This window comes from Mustela erminea, chromosome 12 (genome assembly GCF_009829155.1).
Source record: "Mustela erminea isolate mMusErm1 chromosome 12, mMusErm1.Pri, whole genome shotgun sequence".
NCBI classification, from domain to species: Eukaryota; Metazoa; Chordata; class Mammalia; order Carnivora; family Mustelidae; genus Mustela; species Mustela erminea.
In genome coordinates, this window is record NC_045625.1 from 47771334 (window position 1) to 47792951 (window position 21618).

Consider the following 21618-nt stretch of genomic DNA (forward strand, 5'->3'; position numbering starts at 1 on the left):
GGGGAGGGTATGTGCTATGGTGAGTGCTGTGAATTGTGTAAGACTGATGAATCACAGACCTGTACCCCTGAAACAAATAATACATTATATGTTAATATAAAGCCCAGCAGGGCTTTATATTAATTTTTTAAAAAATTAAATTTAAAATTAAAAAAAAAGAAAAGAAACATAAAGCACTAATCATGCTTTAAGAATTTCAATTATATTTCATATTATAATAAGAGGTAAAGGACAAGAGATTCTTTTGCTTGAATGAGGGATGTCAAGAGGGGAGACAGAGCAGATGAACTCTTTAAAGCAGAAGAAACCTCTACCCAGACATCCCATCAGCAGACGTGTCCTCGGATCCAGAATCTCCAACAGAGTATATTGTGGAAATATTAATTTACAATGGCTTGTTGCATATTTACAACCCAGGGCATGATAATAGATGTTTCACTTATGAGTAGATTGCAAAATGAAGAGATGACCTAAAGCTTATGAAGATGTTCGACTTTTAAGGTTAAAAGAGAAGAGCTTCCAAAGAGCCAGTGCAGGTAGAAGGTAACAAGAGAAGAATAATCTTTAGAAAGTACGCAGTAAGCAAACAAAGACCTTAAATTTGATGGGGGGTCTTAGAGAAGAATAGGGCTAACTTGTCCCAGTGGATCTGGAAACATAGGCGCCATTGATCACTTTGGTAAGATCCAATGATGCAGAAAAATAGGCCATGTTGATAGATGAAGAATAAGAGTGTATCATCTCTTCTCTCTTTTTACTTAGATCAGCGTTGCTATGGTTCTATATATTTACTGGGAAAAAAAAGAAGCTCTTGGTTTCTTTGATTTTCTTTAGAGTTTTTCTAGTTTCTATTTCCTTGATTTTCACTATTCTCCTTATTGTTTCTTTTTATTTATTTTATTTTTAGTTGCTTCTTCTACTTCTAGCTTGTTATAGTGAAAGTGAAGAATCCTGGCTTTGGACATTTCTTCTTCTCTAGCCTGATCATCTAAAGCCATAAGTTATACTTCAATCCTGTCTGGTTGCATCTCACAAATTTTTATATGTTGGGGTTTTTAATTTTTTTTTCACTTATTTATTTTTAAAGTTATTTTAAAGTTTATTTTTAAAGTAGGCTCCACACCCAACATGGGGCTTGAACTCATGACCCTGTGAGCAAGAGTCTCACTTTCTACTGACTGAGCCAGCCAGACACCTCCAATATGTTGTGTTTTCATTTCCATTTATTTCAATGTATTTTCATACTTCCCTTGGGATTTTTTCTTTGCCCCATGACTTACTAAATTTGTGTTATTTAATTTCCAAATATTTGGAGATTTTTCATTATCTCTCTGGTATTTTTCTATTTTTGCCTATTGCAGTTAAAGAATTTCCTCTATCATCTCGGTACTTTCTCTATAGAGAAACTTTTTTATGACCCAGAATGTGGCCTGTACTTATGTTTGTCCTAATGAAATCTGAAAAAATATATGTCACTTATAATATTTGTAATATTTTCCATCTCTAAAAATTCCTATCAATATTTATTTGTGTCTTCCATTTTTTCCTTCATTGTGCCTTGAGGAAGAAAGTCATCTTAATTATCAAACTCAAGAAGATGTTATTCTTTGTTTCAGCATCATGGACAGTTTTCTAGTTATTTCTTCTAGGAGCACATGTTCAAGCCTTCTTCACACATCATGATTGAAAATGAGCTATTTTCCTTCTTATGTTTTATTTCATTTTTTAAAAATATTTTATTTATTTATCAGAGAGAGAGAGCTCGAGAAGGGCAGGTGGAGGGAGAAGCAGACTCCCTGCTGAGCAAGAAGCTGGATGCAGGACTCAATCTCAGGACCCTGGTATCAGGACCTGAGCTGAAGGCAGATGCTTAATCAGGTGAGCCACCCAGGTGTCCCTGCTTTCCTTCTTAAAGTCCAATCTTCCATCAAGTCTGTATTGCATCAGGATTTTATTTTTATCTATCATATGATATGAGTTGACACTGATCTCTGCCTGGATTGGCAGGTAACCACTGTGGAATCATTTCTGGATGGTTAATCCCACCATTTGAACACCAGATACATCCTTTATCCTAAACCTGTCAATGATAACACAATCATTTTGGGCATGATGCATTTTATCAATCTGGTTACCTAATTTTCCTCTTTGTTACACTGCATTTTCTGAATTATGAAATATAGCTTATTTTTACATAGAGATTGATATGCCCAGACTTCTCTATTGCTTTCTTTCTACCTGACTAAATGAAGATTCGATCTTTAGGTAGGTCAATGACTTCAGAAAAATGATAAACTCTTAAGCATTAATAAATAATGAGTTTTCAATAAATATAATGGCCAGGGACACTTCCCTCATAAGATGAAAAAATGAAAGTGAATCAGAAATTTTCTCCTTTCCAATATCTGAAGAGCAAAATTAGGTGAAAACCAGTAAAAATCAAGAGCAACAGCATCAAAAAAGAAAACAAGGAAGTGTGTAAATTTGGGATTAAAATATATGAGAACTTCAAAATAAGAACTATAAGGAATATTTATGACATGTGATATAGGATATGTACTGCATCTAGATTTTGCTAAGGAAATTAGATGTTTGATCCTGGATAATTCACTAAGCCTCTTTGGACCTCAGTTCTCCAAATATAAAAGAGGCTGGATATGTTTCTAACACTTGGAGGCACTTAGCAGAATGAAGCCTTAACAGATAGTGACTATTATTTATTCATAGAGATCTAGAGGAGAATAGTGGACTTCTCCTAGACCTCTCTCTGTTACTGATTGCAAATTGCTGGTGGTCTAAAAAAACAGAACTGGGAACAAGTGGCTCATCAATTACATACATAATAGTATAATATGTTTATGTATATAGTACATGATATATATACACTATATATTCTGATAGCTAACACATTTCCCCCTTCTTCCCTGCTTCCCTAGATCCCATCTATTCACTACCATATTACGATGTTTTCTTCTCCCCATGTAGAAACCGCCAGTGAGGGGTGCCTGGGTGGCTCAGTGGGTTAAACCTCTGCCTTCGGCTCAGGTCATGATCTCAAGGCCTTGGGATTGAGCCCCACATCAGGCTTTCTGCTCAGCAGGGAGCCTGCTTCCTCCCCCTCTCTCTGCCTGCCTCTCTGCCTACTTGTGATCTCTGTCTGTCAAATAAATAAATTTTTAAAAACCTTAAAAAGAAAAGAAAAGAAACCCCCTGTGAGCTCCCCTCCCCCCTCCCTCCTCAGGAGCCTCTCCTGCCCATTCACACACCTGCTTCTTTTTCCTTTGTGGTTTCTATGACGCTTTTATTTCCAAGTACAAAGCCACTAACTGAAACCAAGAGTTGTGTGAAAGTTCTAGGTTTTTGGAAACTCTGCTAGGAGAAGCCGTGTTCTCTTTTTTTTCTCCCAGTGACTATTTTTAGACCTGAGGAAATGTCCCCGCTGTAGTGATGTAATAGTAGCTTTAGCAAAAAGGAAATAGAAAGCAGGATTATTTTACTGTGGCCTGTTAAAATATTTATGAAGGAAGAGTGCCGCCTACTGGCTACGAGGGACAAAGACAGTGAGCAAGTCTGGAGACTTGATTTGTGCTCTAGTCAGAAGCCTGTCGCCAGGCAGATTTTTTTCCAGGGCAAAAAGAGCTCATTCTTAGAAGGAACTGACTCCAATAGTGTAATAAGCCAATTTCCATAGCTTTTGTATATTTTTGAAACAACATACTTTTTTGTAAAAAAGTGGTTGGCTTCAGAGAAAAATTGAGCAAAAGATATCAAGATTTTCCACCTACACCCTGGTTCTATATCTACATTGTCTTTTGCATTATCAATATCCCCCACCAGATGGAAGAGTTGTTATACTTGCTTCCAAGCGTCAAAATTGCTTCTTGTGGTTGCGACCCAATCTGAAGTATTGCAGTGGTCTGTGGCTCCCCAGAGCTTGTCCTTGCAGTGGTCTAACAAAACCTTGGTATTTATCGTCTCTCATTGGGTTTTCTTGGGTATTACACAAGAAACCACGACACAGAATTTTTGGAAGATACACACACTGTCTGCCGGATCAGGGCAACAAACCTAGGAATAACAGGAATAACTTAGGATTGGAGGAGTTTCCCTCTATCATTTCTCAGATCTGAGAGTCTTAACTGGACAGGTGATCCTTGCTTACTGGTGAGCTGCCATGGGCTGTCTTGTGGACATTGCTTGTCGGAGCTTTGATGTGATGCAGGCTAGGCAATAAAGTACAAATTATATTTCATGACTTAGTTCTACAAAACTGATCAGTAATTATGAAGTGTTAAACAGAAAAAATATTTTGACAATACCTTCAAGAGTATCTAGTAGCTGGTGAAGTTGAAAATGACTTTGTCATATGAGGCAACGTTAAAATTCAGTTCACTAAAAACACATGTTAAGAAAATAATTTAATTTCTCATTTGCTTTTAGCAATTTGGAATGATTTTAAATGTTTGAGTACACCGATCATTATGTCTTCTTAGGAAATTTTAATTTGCTTATGTACTTTATTTATTACAACTTATATACGTAAACAAATTATAGGTCACTCACCAAATTTACTTATATACTTAAGCATCAATAACTTTAAAAGTTAACTTTTAGCTTAAAATTTTTAGTCATTCATAACCCTGTGTGGGATAAACTTTACACTTTCTTTTTTACCTATAGAGAACAGATAGAAATACAAAACGATATATGCTGTGTCTCTGTGCTATTAAGTTTTCTTGGAAGTTTCAATTAAAAAACATCCAAAAGACTCTGGAGGCAAGAGACCATACAGAAAAAAATGATACGTGGTTGAGAAACCCATACTCTAAACCCCAGTAGAAAGTGCAGAATAGAAAGCAAAAAGAGAAGTAGAAAGGAAGGGAGACGTTCAGAAATTGAAAACTCCTGCGTCCCCTACTTAAGCCCCAGCACAAGAGAAGATGTTCAGAGAAGCTAGAGCCACGGGTCCCAGACATGCCCACCCCAGCCAGACCAACAGCATCTGCCAGATCCCCAATGGCCCTGCCCTGCTCCTTCTTGGTGGCCCTGGTGGTGCTCAGCTGCCAGTCCCTCAGCTCTCTGGGATGTGACCTGCCTCAGGACCACGGCCTGCTGCACTGGAGGGCCTTGATGCTCCTGCGACAAATGAAGAGAGTCTCCGCTTTTTCCTGCCTGAGGGACAGAAATGACTTTGCCTTCCCCCAGGAGGTTTTTGATGGCAAGCAGCTGCAGAAGGCGCAAGCAATCTCTGTCCTCCATGTGACAAACCAGAAGACCTTCCACCTCTTCTGCACAGAGGCCTCACCTGCTCCCTGGAACACGACCCTCCTGGAGGAATTGTGCTCAGGACTTTCTGAGCAGATGAGCCGCCTGGAAGCCTGTCCCCTGCAGGAGGCAGGGGTGGAAGAGATGCCCCTTGTGAATAGGGATTCCATCCTGAGGAACTACTTCCAGAGAATCTCCCTCTATCTGCAAGAGAAGCAATACAGCCCTTGTGCCTGGGAGATGGTCCGAGCAGAGATCATGAAACCCTTGTATGCATCAACAACCTTGCATAAGAGATTGCGGAGCAGGAAGTGAGACCCGTTTCAACATGGAAATGATTCCCTCTGACTGTAACATCACACATTCTGGAGTTCTGCTGTGTCAGAGACCCTCATTTCTGCTGTCATCGTGACATGAACCGAATCAATTTGTCACGTGTTCAGGAGTATTAAGCCACATCAAGTCAACGCTACAAACACCTGTTGCTTTCACACGGCTATGCTGATCTACCTATTAACTATTTATGTATTTCACTATTTATAAGATTTAAATTATTTTTCATTGTATAATGTTAGATGTACCTTCGTTGTGGTTCAGAGAAATATATATGCTTTAATTTATTATTATTTTTATTTTTTTGTTAATTAAATGTTTCTACAGAAAAATTCTTGCATTTGTTTCTTATTGAAGGAGGAAACAAGTCTGATTACAACCTGATGAAAGAATAAATTGTACAACTCACTTACTTGTTATTTTGTGATTCACATTAGAAGTAAAAGCATCAACTTCCTGGAAATCAGTATGGATATTGTCCTAAGGGTAAATGCAGACATAAGAAATCCAATCCCCTGTCTGTATCTTTGAGTTTTGTAGGGATACCAACCTCTGAACAATAATCATACTGAAGTAGTATCAGCTATTTTAAAGGTAGAATGGGAAGAAGGTAAAATATGAATTCTATAAGCAGAAAAAGAAGCAGACACATCAGAATATAAAAAACAAAAGCACTAGTAACCTTCCACATCACACTGGTAGCCACCCAAGTGCAAATATTCTTTACAAAATGGATCTTTGAATCTGCCATTTACAAGCCATTCCATTCACTTAAAGCCTAGCAAGGAAAGTGGGCACGTAAGAGAGAAAGGGACTTAAGAGTGATGCTTCAAACCTCCCCTGGTTAAGGGAGAAAAGAGCCACACTGCAAACAAAGGTGGAATGACCCTAAGGCCGTAGCATAAGAGCAAATATTGGTTAAGAATCTATTTCAAAGCTGAAAAAGGCCTCAAGGAATTGCATCAGTGAAAGGGTGCATGGAAAGGGTCCATGAAGCCAGGAAGTAGAAGGGCTGTGACCACGGGGACCACCTGTTTTGACGGAATTACTCACCAGAAACCATACTGGCGGCAGAGGAAAGGCGAGGAACAGAACAGAAGCTAGTGACTATAGATAGAATATAGATCTGGGAGATTTACCTTCTTTGGGCTAATCAAACTTCCATGAAAAAATTAACAAATAATTGAAATGGACGATGTCTTCTAATGTCTTCTAATCCATGTAAAGCATATATAAAGGAAAGGAACAAAAATGAAAAGGCATGAAAAGTGTACGGGAACATTCTGCAAATGAAAATTACCCTGTTCTATTGAAGACTCATGAATAGAAAGAACTGAAGATGAATTGGGGGCCAGGGCACCCCCCACTGGTCCGCCAGGCCACCAGAAGCCCTCGGGAGCAGTGCCCAGCCCCTCTGCGGGGATCCTACTGGTTCCCTGTGGCAGCATCTCAGCTCTGGGCTGTGAGCTGCCTCCTGGTCCCGGGCAGCTTCACAGGAGGACCTGCTGCTTCTGACACAAGAAGGAGCATCTGTCCCTTCCCTGGCCCAGGACAGCTCCTCTGGGATATGGTATGTGGCCGCCAGTTCCAGGAGGCCCGGGCCACTATGTCCTCCACAAGATGCTCCAGCTGGCCTTCACCCTCTTCCTCACTGGGTGCCGCCGTTTGCTGCCTGAACCCATCCCTGCTGGGAAAACTCTGCCCAGGGCCCCAAGGGCAGCCAGAACCCCAGACACCTGTGTGGTACCTGCGATGGGAGTGGCGGAATCTCCCCTGGGTTTGAGGGCCCTGCCCTAGCCTTGAAGACGTGCTTCCAGAGAATCCATCTCCATCTGAGACAGAAGAAACAGAGTGACTACCTGGGAAGGAGTCTGAGTCAAAATCCGGCGACCCATCTCTTCCTATTCAAATGAAGACATAAGGAAAGGGAAATGATAAAAAGGAAGAAAGCAGGAAAGGCACCTGGAAATGATATTCTTGACCTACAGCACTAAGTCACATAGCCATGAGTTCCATCTTTCTAAGGACTCCTCTTTCTGCTTCAGCCATACAATGTGTTGAGTTAAGTTACTCAGCATTGTGGTTAAGATGTGTCTGTGACAGGACTGTCCCTAAGGGCCTCCGTCCGCAGGACAGAGCTAGCCTGAAGTTGTTCACGTGTTCACGTTGCAGGATCCTCTGGTTTCTGGATCAACACTGAACCTGTTGGAACGTTGTTCCTGACGTCACAGCTGCAGCAACAAGAACAAACCAACAGCCCCCAAATGCAAGAAGACAGAAAACAACAACTCTTCTTAGATCCACTCACAGCTGAGGTCTCAGGGCCAGTCTCAGCACTGGTACTAGGAGAAAAAGGAGCACGCAGACAATCACACTCACCAGGAGAAGGCATTAGTAGGAACTCGAGCTGTTACGGAAGCCTGGCTCAAGGCTCTGTGTGCTTCCACTGGACAGTTAAAACGTCCAGGTCTCCCTAGTTAATGGAGCCCATAGGTGTGTGGGTTGTACCTTTGGATTCTCTGCTAGGCTCCCCCTGTGAAGAGCAGAGGGAAATCTCCTGGCTTTGCCAGCACAGGGAGGGGGAAAGGAATCACTCTAGAATAGTCTGAGTCTACCTCTTCAGATGATAGATGCCAAGGGGATCTATGGCCAGGAGCCTTAGGGAGGGAAGTCGGGAAGAGGGGCCAGCATACTTCCCACTGGAGATGCAGGGGTGAGTCTGGACTCTCCAACAATGCACGTCCTGGAGACATTAAATTGCAATGTGTCTTGCATATTTGGAAATCGAAGCCCGGTGCTGAAAGTCCTTCCATCTGATGTGACTGTAGAATGAGAAGATGCCCTAAAGCTTCAGAGAACCTTTAACTTCTAAGGCTGAGAAGGAGAAGGGGAGACCCTCAAGGGCACAGAGATGGGGGGCAGCCAGTGTAGGTGGGACGCAACCAGGGAAGAATGATCTCTAGGAAGTGTGGAAGAAGGGAAGTTTCAGAATTTCCCAAGAGGAACCTCAGGCAGGATTTTATGACACGGGCTATAGGACTGTGCCCTGCATCTGGAATTCTGCTTCCATCTCCTTGTTTGATCAAGAGAACCTCACTGGAGCTCTCTGCAGCTCAGTCTCTCCAGATGTAAAGTGGGAAATATTCCTAGAGCTGTTGTGATAATGAAGTGGCACATTTCAAAGCATCTAGTATCTTCCACTGAGTGAGAGTTTAACAGATGGGCAATATTTTCTTATGTTTTCCCTAAAAATTGATCTTCTCTTAACCTTTTCCCTGTAACTGACTATAAATGGCTGATCCCCCCAAATACCATTGAGAATAAAAAACACCCATTGGGAATGGGTGTCCTATCCACTGAATGTAATTAGTTACACAGTAATGTAATACGTATACATATACACTGTGCCTATGTCCGCATACTCCATATGTTCTGGTACAGCACATGTCCCCTTCCTCCACGCCCTCCCAGATCCCATCCTGTCACTCTCCAATCACAGAGTTTCCCTCTCCCCAGTGGAGAAACCTCCTGTGAGCTCCCCTCCCCCTCCCTCCTCAGGGGCCTCTCCTGCCCATTCACACAGCTGCTTCCTTTTCCTTTGTGGTTTCTGTCTGGCCCTTTTACTTCCAATTACAAAGCCACAGCGAAGAACAAAAGTTGTTTGAAATTTCCAGGTTTTTTTGAAACTCTCCTAGCAGAAGCCTTGTTGTTTTCTTTTCTCCTGGTGACTATTGTTGACCTGAGGGAATGTCCCCACTGCAGTGATGTCACAGTGGCAGGAGCAGAGAGGAGATAGGAGCAGGAGGCTGCTGTTCTGTGGCCCGTCACAGTCTTTACAGGGGAGGCTGCCAGCGAGGGGGCAAGGTGGGCTAGACAGTGACCAGGTGTGCACACGGGCTCGTGTTGTATGTAGAAGTCTGTCCCCTGATGGGAGATTTTCCTCCAGGCCAAAAAAGAGCTCTTTCCTGGAATGAACGGACTCTGCTAGTATAATAAGGCAATGTCCATGGCTTTTATGTACTTTTTGAAAAATACACTTTCTAAACAGAGCAGTTATGTTCCTAGTAAAAGTGAGTAGAAGGTCCTGAGTTTTTCCCCATCCTCCTTGCTCTGGAGCTGCATGGTCTCTCCCCATTACCAGCATCCCCACACCAGAAGCAACACCTGTTCCAATTGCTTCCAACAATGTAACAAATGGTTTTTAGGGCTTGGAACAAGGCTTCAATATGCCAAGGTATGTGGTACCCTAAAGCTCAACCTTGGAGTGGTCTAACAAAACCTTAGTGCTCAGTACTTACTGTCTGTCACTGGGTTTTCTTGGGTATCACACAAGAATCACAGTCATGGAATTTGTGGAAGATACATGAAATGTCGCAAGATAGTGCCACACCTAGGAATACCAGGAATAACATAGGATTGGAGGAGTGTCTCTCCATCATTTCCTGGACCTCAGAATCTTACCTGGACAGGTGATCTTTGCTTACTTTAAGCTGCCATTGGCTAACTTGTGGACGTTGCTGATGTTTGACCCTTGTTGTGATGCAGGCTTTGGAAATAAATACAAATAGATTGTACTTTACAATTTAGTTCTTCAAAACTCATTCAACGCATCAGTAATTCTATCTAGTGCTAAATTTAAAAATATTCTGAGAATAACTTGATGAATATCTAGCTGCAAGTGAATTTAAAATCATTTTCTCATTGAGGCCACATTAAAATACAGTACACTGAAAAGAAACAGCCAATAAATAATTTAACTTTTCATTGGCTGTAGCAATTTGGAATGATTCTAAATATTTAAGTACATTGATATAAATATTATGTCTTCCTAGAAACTCTTAATTTGCATCTCACTTTTACATTTCTATTTAAATAAGTAAAAAATTAGAAGTCACTAATCAAATTTAGATATCCAGTGAAGGATAAATAGCTTTAAAACTTAGCTTTCAGTTGAGGGCACCTGGGTGACTCGGTGGGTTAAGCCTCTGCCTTCAGCTCAGGTCATGATCTCAGAGTCCTGGGATCCAGGCCTGCATCGGGCTCTCTGCTCAGCCTACTTCCCCCTCTCTCTCTGCCTGCCTCTCTGCCTGCTTGTGACCTCTCTGTCTCTGTCAAATAAATAAATAAAATCTAAAAACAAAAAAGCAAACAAACAAACAAAACTTAGCTTTCAGTTGAAATTTTTAGTCAATCTTAATTCTGAATTAAACAGAGTAAAATGAACTCTTTTTCAATCTATAAAGCAGAGCTATAAATACATAACAATATAGACTATAGATCCATGTTACCATGTTTTGTTGGAAGGTTCAATTACATAAATATTAGAAAGACTGTGACAGGAGGCGGCAATAGGAAAAAGAAACGGTTGAGAAACCCACGCTCTACAACCCAGGAGAAAGTGTAGAAAGGAAAGCAAAAAGAGAAGTAGAAAGTAAGGGAAACGTTCAGAAATCGAAAACTCCTATGTCCCCTACTTAAGTCACACGCACAAGAGAAGATGTTCAGAGAAGCTAGAGCCACAGGTCCCAGACGTGCCCACCCCAGCCAGGCCAACAGCATCTGCAGGATCCCCAATGGCCCTGCCCTGCTCCTTCTTGGTGGCCCTGGTGGTGCTCAGCTGCCACTCCCTAGGCTCTCTGGGATGTGACCTGCCTCAGGACCACGACCTGCTGCACTGGAGGGCCCTGATGCTCCTGCGACAAATGAGGAGACTGTCTGCTAGCTCCTGTGACAACTACACAAACGACTTTGGCTTCCCCCAGGAGGCCTTTGATGGCAAGCAGCTGCAGAAGGCTCAAGCCCTCTCTGTCGTCCATGTGACGAACCAGAAGACCTTCCACCTCTTCTGCACAGAGGCCTCACCTGCTCCCTGGAACACGACCCTCCTGGAGGAATTGTGCTCAGGACTTTCTGAGCAGTTGGGCCGCCTGGAAGCCTGTCCCCTGCAGGAGGTGGGGGTGGGAGAGACGACCCTGGTGAATGGGGACTCCATCCTGAGGAACTACTTCCAGAGAATCTCCCTCTATCTGCAAGAGAAGCAATACAGCCCTTGTGCCTGGGAGATGGTCCGAGCAGAGATCATGAAACCCTTGTATGCATCAACAGCCTTGCATAAGAGATTGCAGAGCAGGAAGTGAGACCCGTTTCAACATGGAAATGATTCCCTCTGACTGTAACATCACACATTCTGGAGTTCTGCTGTGTCAGAGACCCTCATTTCTGCTGTCGCAAAGACATGAACAGAGTCAATTTGTCAAGTGTTTTCAGAACAAGTCAACTCTACAAGCAGTAGTCGCTTACAGATGACCTTACTTGTGTCTATTTATCTATTTAAATATTTATTTGTGTAAAAATTGATAAGCTTCAGATTTTTCCTATATTATGTGCACCTTTACATAGTGGAATATAATAAAATATATATTTAATATGTAATCAGTTTATCAAGTTTTTCTTTTTGGAACTTTTACTACAGAAAGTGTTTTTTTTTTAAAGATTTTATTTATTTATTTGACAGACAGAAATCACAAGTAGGCAGAGAGGCAGACAGAGAGAGAGGAAGGGAAGCAGGCTCCCCGCTGAGCAGAGAGCCCGACGCGGGGCTCGATCCCAGGACCCTGGGATCATGACCTGGGCCAAAGGCAGAGGCCTAACACACTGAGCCACCCAGGTGCCCCCAGAAAGTGTTTTCAAAGAGTCACACCCGGTCTAATTGTGTAACTTAATTAGAAATTAGATGGCAGAACGCATTTACCATCATACTACATTAAATTGGAAATAACTGACTTTCTCTAAGACACTTGCACGTTGCCCTTAGGCTATAGGACATAATAAATACAGTCCTGATGTCTACATCTTTGGTTGCTGTAGGGATGAGAATCTAAAAACAATCCTCCTACTTAGTGTTCTAATGAAGAAGGAAAGGACGTGACTTCTCTCACCCGCTGCTAGAATGGAGATGTTCAGGAAGTGCACACAGAAAAGCTGCGAACCCCTCAACAAGTCACTGGCAGACACGGAGGCACGTATGTCCAGGGTCGGGGGGAGACGAGCTGTCATTTGACAAGAAACACCATGGCTGAGGTCCACATCTAGCAGGCAAAGCGAGAAACAGAGATGGTCATGCAGGGAGACCATGTTGTGTGAGAAACAGACATAAACTTGATTCTGAGGCTCTTCAACCATTGAAGGGACGGGAGAGAAGAGCCACAAAGAAGATGGTGGACTCTTGGCCATACAGCACAGGGATAAGAGAGGATGCTGGAGAGTGTCTTTAAGGAAGGATATGTGCTTTGAAGACCATTAGCGGATTCCTGGAAGATGTGGACTGAAACTGCCTGCGATGTCAGAAACACAGATGCCTTTGCTGACCTTCCTGAGAGTCGGTTTGGTGGAATGCATAAGCAGAGACCACCCTGGAACGGGTGGGAGCATGAATAAGAGAAGTCAGTGCCTCTGACTTGGAGAATATTGCGTGGGATCTGGGAATATGGGGTTCGTTATTCTGGGCATAATTTGCCCTTTTATGCCATATTTTTTTTCCTGAGTGATTTCATGGAATGGATGTTCTAGCAAATTATGTTACTGTGCTTAATACTGTAGTTAGTGTAAATCATGACTTAATTACTTACAATGGCTTATCCTGTCTTCCTTCTTACTACCTTGCATATCAGCAAGCTGCTGGGCTTTAAGAACTCACTAGGCGGGAATAGATAACTCATTCAATCCTTCAAAAAATTATCTATTACTACTGATAAAAAAAAATGTTCCTGGAATGACTGAGACTGACAGACTTTCTTCAAAAATGAGAATGGGTAGATGGGTCAGGCATTTTCTTTCTTAATATTTTAAGCAAAGAAGAAAATTGGTCAAAAGCAGCTGAAAAATACAATATGAATCATGGAAATTCATGGAGCAATAGTGAGCTGTGTGTAATTCAGGAGTAAAAACAGATTTAACAATTATGACAGGATAGCGTGAATATTCACTGAACTCATGCACTTAGATGATCTCTTGCATTGCATCTTCCATAAGGAGCAGCTTAAATATTGTAGCTATCATCTTATTTTAATGCTGACAGCGATATATGAGAATATTATTAGTCTTTTCCTACAAAATTACTCAGAACTAGGTGTCCTCCACTTTAGTAACTGACCTCCAAGGGGGAGATTAACAAGTCATGGATGAGAGTCAGCCATGAGAGTCGGAGATGGCTATTTTTCAATCTTGACACCTGGGAAGCTCAGCCAGTTGAGCATCCATGACTCTTGATCTCAGCTCAGGTCTTGATGTCAGATTGTGATTTCAAGCCCCACACTGGGCTCCACCCTGTGTGTGGAGCTTACTTTTTTTAAAAAAATGAAAAAAACTGGAAAGTAAGAGCTGTGGCGGCAAAATAAATATATTCCCTTACTCAAGGTGAAATGATTATAATCAGGTCTTTCCTCTAGTTGGAGGAAATGTTCACCCTCAGCATCTGAGGGCTGTAGACACCTTCTTCTGGTCAGGAGAGGAGGAGGTTAACACTGAGAGGGTTCCTGACACAAACACTCCAGGGGCAAGGGCAAGGATCTAGGGGCAGTAAGTGCTTTACTAACAAGGAAACCAGCCTCTGCACAGTAGAGGAATCTAGAGTTCTCGGGCATGGTGAGCCTGTCGTCTGAGAGTGAGTACAGGAGAGCCTGGGCAGAGGACACTCAGTGACTCCAGAAGAAATATGTTAGTAGAGGTGATAACTACCTTGTCAGTGAGTTGCTGCTGGGAAAGTCCAGTCATCTGGAATTAGAACCTTGACACCTCTACGTCCCAGACAAGAACCAGGCTTCCTCTTGGGGGCACTGGCACAGCCTAGGAGCAGTGTAGACAGGTTACAAAATGTCAGAGAGAAAGGACAGTACCTGTACTAGTCTTGCCCTTGAGGTCCCCGTGAGCCATAAACCACATGGATCTGCACCAGTTATTTCTAGAATGAAGAGAAACATCAGAGAAACCCATTCACTCATTACCATAAGACTTTGTTGTGAATATAACAGTAAATAAAACTCAGTCCTGGTTCTAGAGAACTTGTGTACCATACTTGGTCTGATCGGTACCTGACAAGATACAAATCCATAGAGAGGAAGGAGCCCATCTCCCTGTGTAAGGGAAGGAGGGTAAAACTTTAGTGCAGAATCAAGGCCAGATTTGTTCCTCACACAAAGAGGAGTAAAACAGGTATGTGTGTCGGGGTGTGTGCATGAGTCCTTACATTCCTGCACCACCTCGGTCTTTAGGACAAAGATGTCTCTCATTTGACTGTAAGTATCCAGGCGGATGCACCCATCGGAAGTTTACTGGGAAAATAAGCTTCTGTTGTGAAAGTCATAGTCTAGTTTGATGACATCTTCTTAGACCATATGGAGACTACATAAAGGAAAACAAAAAATAGGAAGTAAAAGCAGAGACGAATGTTCAGAAAATGGAATTTTCTGTGCTCCCCATTGAAAAGCTACGTGGCGAACAGAGAATCTCGGCTCCCAGGTTCCCCGCACGCCCAGCCTGGCCAGACCGCGGAGGCCTTGTCTTCCCCTTGGTCCTCCTGGGCCCTCTGCGCCCAGCCCTCGGGGTGCTCACAGGAGGCCCTGGGGGCTCTCAGGGCTGTGCCCTGCCTCAGAGCCACGCACTGGTGAGCAGGGAGAACTTCGTGCTTCTGGGCCAGATGAAGAGACTGTCCCTTTTCTTCTGTCTGCAGGACAGAAAAGCCTTCAGATTCCCGCGGGAGATGGTGGAGGGCAGCCGGCGGCGGGAGGCCCAGGCCAGGTCGGTCCTTCACACGCGGCTCCAGCGGACCTTCCACCTCTTGCACGCAGAGCGCGCCTCGGCTGTCTGGAGCGCCCCCTGCTGGGCAAGCTGCGCTCTGGCCTCCATTGGCCGCGGCAAGATCTGGACACCTGTTTGCTGGGCGGACGGTGGGGAGAGCTGGCCCTGGGAATGGACCGCCCCACACCCGCCCTGAAGAGGTACCTCCAGGAAACCCCTCTCCAGAACAACGACTGCGCCTGGGGAATCGTCAGAGCAGAAATCGTGAGTTCCTTGTCTTCAGCCACCAACTTGCAAGGTAGGTTAGAAATTAAGGCTGGAGACCTGGGGTCACCTTGAAATGATTCTCAGGGACGAATGTGCCATATGACCCCCACACATATGTCTGGTCACTGAAAGAGGCTGTCATTCCTGTCATTCCTGGTTTCATTTCAGAATTTATTGACTTTAATTCGGCCAAGTGTGTTCTGAGTAGTAGTAAGCAAGAACTTACTACTTAAAAATCCAGCTTCAGGATCACCTGTCCCTAAGAGATGACTGCCCTGATGTTCGTTCATTCTTTCTTTCTTTCTTCTTCATTCACTCTTGTAACTTATCGTATTTATATTTTTATTTTCATATTAAATATTTGCCTTTAATTGTATTAAAATTTAGAAAACATTTTCATCTTTTCATTGTATTAAATATGCACTTTTCTTATTTAATTCTTATCAAAGACAGCTTCTTGAGTCTGTTTTTTTGTTGTTGTTGTTTTGTCTTTCTTTCTTCTTTTCTTTCTTTCTTTTTTGAGAGAGACGGAAAGAGTATGATGGGGACAGCGGAAGGTGGGCAGAGGGAGAGGGAGAGAATCTTGGGCAGGCTCCATGCTGTGCACAGACCCCCCATGCGGGCCAGGGGTGGGAGTGAAGGGTCTCCATTTCGTGACCCTGAGAAAATGACCTGAGAAAATCAAGAGCTGGACTCTTAATGGACTGAGCCACCGAGGTCCCTGAGTCTGTTTACTCTTAAATCTAAATCCAAATACTGGTTTTCAAAGCCAACTGCAAGAATGGATGACAATATTTATCTATTTATTCATTCATTCAGTAATTTCCTATGTAAACTGAGTGTCAGTGTGGCAGATTGCAGAATCACCTTTCAGAAGCACAGCTCAGGAAATCTAACGGGACAACTTCTGTTTCCAAACATTCAGTCTCACTAGGGGACTTACAGAGAGAATAAATAGTTTTTAACTTTCAATTATTGTATAGAACTCAAAAAGATGTAAAGGAAAATGATGTTCTTACTTAGAAGCTTTAAATACAAATACTGTGGAGGACAGGGAAGCTAGACATCCTTTGCAGGGTCCCTGGGAGATCCTTACTTATGGAGGTCTTGCTGCTGGTTGGGCTTAAGGGTCCAGACTGAACAAAAAAATGCCCCGGGGGCGGGTGGTATTCATTTGAAATTCTTTATTGCGTATCTGGGAGTGAGGGCAGGGGAGTGCATGTGGTCACTGCTATGCAGGGAGGACAATGGAAAGAGGACCTAAATGTGGTTCTGCAGACCCTCAACATTTGAAGGTCAGGCAAGAGGACAGTCTGTGATGGAGTGGCCACTGCAGTTGGAAGGACACACAGGCACCATGACACACGGAGGACAGATTCCTGCAGGGAAGAAGGTCAAAGTCGTGCTTGCAGGCCAGGTGCCAACAATCGGTCCCAGGGGCTCTGCAAACAGACGCCATTGGTGACCTGAGCAGGATCTGGTTCAGTGGAATCGGTGGTGCAGAAACCAGAAGGGAACAGGTGGAAGAGGAAACACAAGCACGGGACTCAGGGGCCCTGTGTACACAAAGTCACTTGGGAAGCTTGTTTGTGAAGTGGAGGAGAGAAATGAGGTGGTACCTAGAAGGGGGGTTAACATCTCTATGCATATATATATATATATATATATATATATATGTTTTATGTTTCTGTGATATCTTTCTGGAAGTGCAGGGATCAAGACAAAGAGACTTCAATAATAACCTAAACTCAGATTTGAAAAATTAACAGAAATCCCCAAATGAAACCTAAAATATCATCCACTCTCCACAGTATAAGATTTTGCATCGGTTATTCATTCCACCAGTTTGTGTGTGTGATCTTGGGCAAGACACCTAATCCCACTGGATCTTTGATTCTGGAGTGTCCTGGTCTCCCCCTGGACTTTACCTGCCCAAGACACAGCCCAAGACGCTGCTATGGCGGCTGTGAACGTCTACAGGGAATCACTGTGTGGTGCCAGCGGGAGGCAGCTGAGTGTGAAACCACGTCCTGATCCTCCCCTCATGCAGTGCTTTGCTGTCACAGGCAGGATGTCACGGATGAGCAGCTCGGTAGAGAAACTGAATGAAGAGAGATACAGCACCAACACTGCCCATGAGTCTAAACCTCACAAGCTGGTCAGGTGTCCAGGAGAGCCTTGCACCAGTGCGTAGGAGCCAGACATTCTCATTCCACCAGGAGGAGACGGCACCTGTCACAGGAGCTCAACTGGCCACAAACCAAAGTGGGCTTCAAGAACCGTGAGGCTCTAAGGGGCAGGAGCAGCTGGAGAACACGGAACAGAAGCAGCTCAGCTACTCTGTGCTCTCCCGGGCTCTCGGCTGCCCAGCTGAAGCCCCAATGTCAAGTGTGATCCACTTCAATTGCAAAGTGGTGCATAGGCTGGCCACTCTGCCTCTGGCTACATTTAAAAGGCCAGTTGCAGGGTGCCTGGGTGTTGGGGGACGCAAGCAGAGCCTGAGGTCGCGAGTACAAGAAAAGGAGAGAAAAGAATCACTTCGTAGACGGCGACACGCAAACCCATCCCAACTCAGGTCTTAGAAAACACTGCTGGCCGAGCAAGGTGTTTCACAAATGCCGTCATCCTCCAGGAGACAAGACTGGTGTGTGACGGAAGTGAGGATCCTGATGACGAGGTTAATTGTACTGTGAATGTCTGGCATCATGGGCGGTGCCTGAATGCCCAGGACAAATGGGAATTGGAGAGAGAACTTCTCTGGGACCTGGCTGAGTCAGAGCTCTCCAGAGAAGCAGAATCAGTAGTAGGTGCGTACATAGAGGTTTATTTTGAGGAAGTGGTCCATGAGTTTGTGGAGATGGTCAAGTCCAGTATCTGCACAGTAGGTCCGCAGCTGGAGGCCCAGGGAAGAGTTGCAGTTTGAGTCCAGATGTGGTCTGCTGGCATAAGTTCCACTCCTTCCAGCAAGGAAGGCCTTCAGTGGAGTGGATGGGGCTCACCCCCATTATGGAGGGCAGTCTGGTTTGTTCAATATCTAGTAAAGCAAATGCCCATCTCACCTAAAAAAAACAGCTTCACAGCAACTTCTAGAATGTTTGACCAAATATCTGGGGACTGCGGCCTCACTGACCCATGAAGTTAACCATCCCAAAGGCTTCCCTCAGATTCTCAACAGCCTCTTTGATTAGTGTGGAGTGTAAGAGTCCTACCATGTGGCCAGTTGCTCAGGCTGGGGAGACAGAAGGCCTGCATTCCAGACTGTCTCTATGACCTTGAGAAAGTTACTGCCCCTCCATGTGCTCCATTTGCTTCTTCAGAAGATGGGGATAAGAGAAAGGATGTCTGTCGGCCCATGCTGTTCACTGGCAGGAACTACAGTGACTGACACAGCAGGTGGCGAGAAACAGCAGCTTGGTGAATGCGTGTTGGGGAGCAGCGCTCATCTCCCCTCTATTCACGCTGTATCAAGAAGAGAGGGAGGATCTGGAGGCAGGTGGAAGCTCTTCCCCACCCAGAGATTCAAGGTCCTGAGGACTTCCCCTTGCCCATCTGAACTGGCATTTAAGTGACTGAGCCACACAGGCACCCCTTCCTTGGCTGCTCTAAGACACTTCTCCGAAAAAGGATCTCGGTGGAACTCTTCCGGAAAGCTACCTGACAAAGGAAACTTGTACAGATACCTGCAAGAGATAAGAGATACAAAGTACTCTTAAAAGCAGAGTGGGGACAGGTGGGCTTGTCATTCTGAGGTCGTTCTGACCTCACGATATTCTTTTTATCCTAACTCCAAGGCTTGATTTCACATCCTGTTGTGATTCTCTCTCTTGTGTCACTTCAGCCTGCATACAGAGCTTGGCATTCCACAGTCCATCTAGGAGGAGGATGCCTGAAAAAAACACGACTAACACGACAGATCAGTGCCCTTTTCTGAAGAGGAAATAGGTCCAGTGCCATGTTATTGCCTCAGCTGTGAGCTCCCAATAGAGAATATAGGACCCCAGGTCGCAGAGGGTAAAGGTAGCATCTTATAGGAAGTTGAACTCATCAAGATTAGCTCCTGAATGCCCAGGGATTACGATGCAAAGTTAAAAGTTCAAGGACAATTACAGTAAATTTCACTTAGTGATAGGACTATGTCATCCTAACACTCTTTTCAGACACATGGTCCCAAGTGGTCATCACAACAATCCCATGAGATTTGGAGACCAGTGCTCTTTCCAAAGAGGAGTCTGATGCTCTGGAAAGTTAACAATTTGAAACATGTCCAAAGGACCCAGACATTTGCCCCCCGAACAAACAGTCCTTCCGTTGTATCTCACACCACCACCTAGTGGGCAAGACCCATGGCCCAACTCAATCATTCTTCCATTCCAATAGATGGGCACAACAGGGACCAGGATGAGGCCTGATTCCTTCCCAAAGGGCTGACCTACCAGGTCATTAGTTTCTGAGGACAGGTTCTAGGAACTGATGTCCTCCGTGATTGTTGACCTGAGCCCTCACTGAAAAGAGATATGAAGTTTAATCCATAGAGTCTGGCATTCAAGAGCAGAACATTACATTTAGGCCTCACACTTTTTCCTCCTGCATCTATGTTGATGCTGAAAGACAAGGAAAAATGGTATGTAAGACAGTCTCACTTTCCTCTGTCTACGAAAGCAGCAGCGGTCATTACTACTGAATAAGGTGAGTCTACACTGATGGGAGACCCATCTTCTAAGTTCTTCATTTTTAAAGTGGCTAACCACATTTTCTATTCATCCTTCTCTGAAAAACTCAAGGAATGGTTTTCTGCACGTGGTCCATTTAGCATATTTAATGCAGGAGTCCTGCTGAAGGAAGCCACACGGTGTCAAGTCTTCGAGATCACGTGTGCTCCATTGACAGGATTGTACTCCGAGGAGGTATTGAGTACTATCTGCTTGGAGACTTTCAGAGGCTAAGCAGCTCTTTCCCTCTCTCTCTCTCTCTCTCTCTCACTCTCTCTCTCTCTCCTCTCGTGTTGGTGCTGACACAATAAAGAGGCCTGGCCCAGAGATTCCCGAAGTGAGTTAAAACATGAAAGAAGCCGGGGAAATCCAAGACCAGTAATGTCTATCCCGGGAGAGTCAAGGAATTCTCCCAGGGGCACTAAAGAGGAAATAGAAACATTTTCAAATAAAAGGAAACCCTGCCCTGAGATGCATTCCAAATGTCCTCACTTCAAGCTGCTTTTCCTATTACATCAGTTCCTTCAGTTCTGTCTCCTCACTTTCTCCTAGAGTTTCTGAATTAAGTACCTTTTTATAACCTGAGCTCTTCTACCCATTTCTTCCTTCCTTCCTCCTCTGCTCACATCTCCCCCGCCTTCTCCATTACTAACCCACACCATTCCCCCATCATCTGGGAACAGCTCTGTCTTTCCAAGAAAGGAGAGCTAGCACCCTTCTGTTATCTGATCACATAGTCTCTGGATCTTCCAGGTTTTCACAGTGCTCTGGTTGTGCATCTAAACTTCACTGAATAAAGAGGAGAGTTTTTTTTGAAGAAGTGACCTAGATTCTATGCCAGATTAATTACATCAGACACTTTCTGGAGGCTGAGGAGAGCATAATTATTTTAGAATAATTTTATTTTGAGACAATTTTCAAACTTACGGAAACATTCAAAGAATAGGAGAAAAATTTCACAAATTCCAATTATTCAAAGACACCCCCCCCCATACGCCAGTTGCCTTTCCCAATTCCTTTATATTCAAAGAATTTAATCCGGGATCGTGCCTTTCACCCAGTACTCAGGTATTTCTTTTCTTCTTTTAACTGGAAACAATTCTTCAGGCTTTCCTTAACTTGGATGACCTTGACAGTTTAAAAAAAAGGTAGGGCAATGACACTGAAGAGAGAATGTTTTTAATTCTTAACGCTCTAAGAAAAATGAACCACTAAAAAATAGTAATAACAAAAGCAAGTATATATGGGA

At 43.8% G+C, this 21618-nt stretch overlaps 3 protein-coding genes across 3 annotated transcripts; all 3 read left to right on the top strand.

Moving 5' to 3' along the window:
• The first annotated feature begins 4971 nt into the window (after nt 1-4971).
• On the top strand, nt 4972-5795 carry LOC116570219 (interferon alpha-1/2-like). Its single transcript, XM_032306989.1, has one exon. It carries the CDS (start codon nt 4975-4977, stop codon nt 5578-5580), a length of 606 nt encoding a protein of 201 aa, XP_032162880.1. The 5' UTR covers nt 4972-4974; the 3' UTR covers nt 5581-5795.
• A 5243-nt stretch (nt 5796-11038) lies between these two features.
• Nucleotides 11039-11899, top strand: LOC116570230 (interferon alpha-1/2-like). The gene has a single exon (XM_032307000.1). The coding sequence runs from the start codon at nt 11172-11174 to the stop codon at nt 11733-11735; it is 564 nt and encodes a 187-aa protein (XP_032162891.1). The 5' UTR covers nt 11039-11171; the 3' UTR covers nt 11736-11899.
• A 3153-nt stretch (nt 11900-15052) lies between these two features.
• LOC116569979 (interferon omega-2-like) lies at nt 15053-15732 on the top strand. Its single transcript, XM_032306492.1, is given in 2 exon segments — nt 15053-15467; nt 15470-15732. Coding segments are annotated over 2 exon segments (678 nt in total).
• Nucleotides 15733-21618: the final 5886 nt, after the last annotated feature.

What these genes read in the sequence shown, in the direction of transcription:
- LOC116570219 (XM_032306989.1), top strand. Translation starts at nt 4,975, where the DNA reads ATGCCCACCCCAGCCAGACCAACAGCATCTGCCAGATCCCCAATGGCC.
- LOC116570230 (XM_032307000.1), top strand. Translation starts at nt 11,172, where the DNA reads ATGGCCCTGCCCTGCTCCTTCTTGGTGGCCCTGGTGGTGCTCAGCTGC.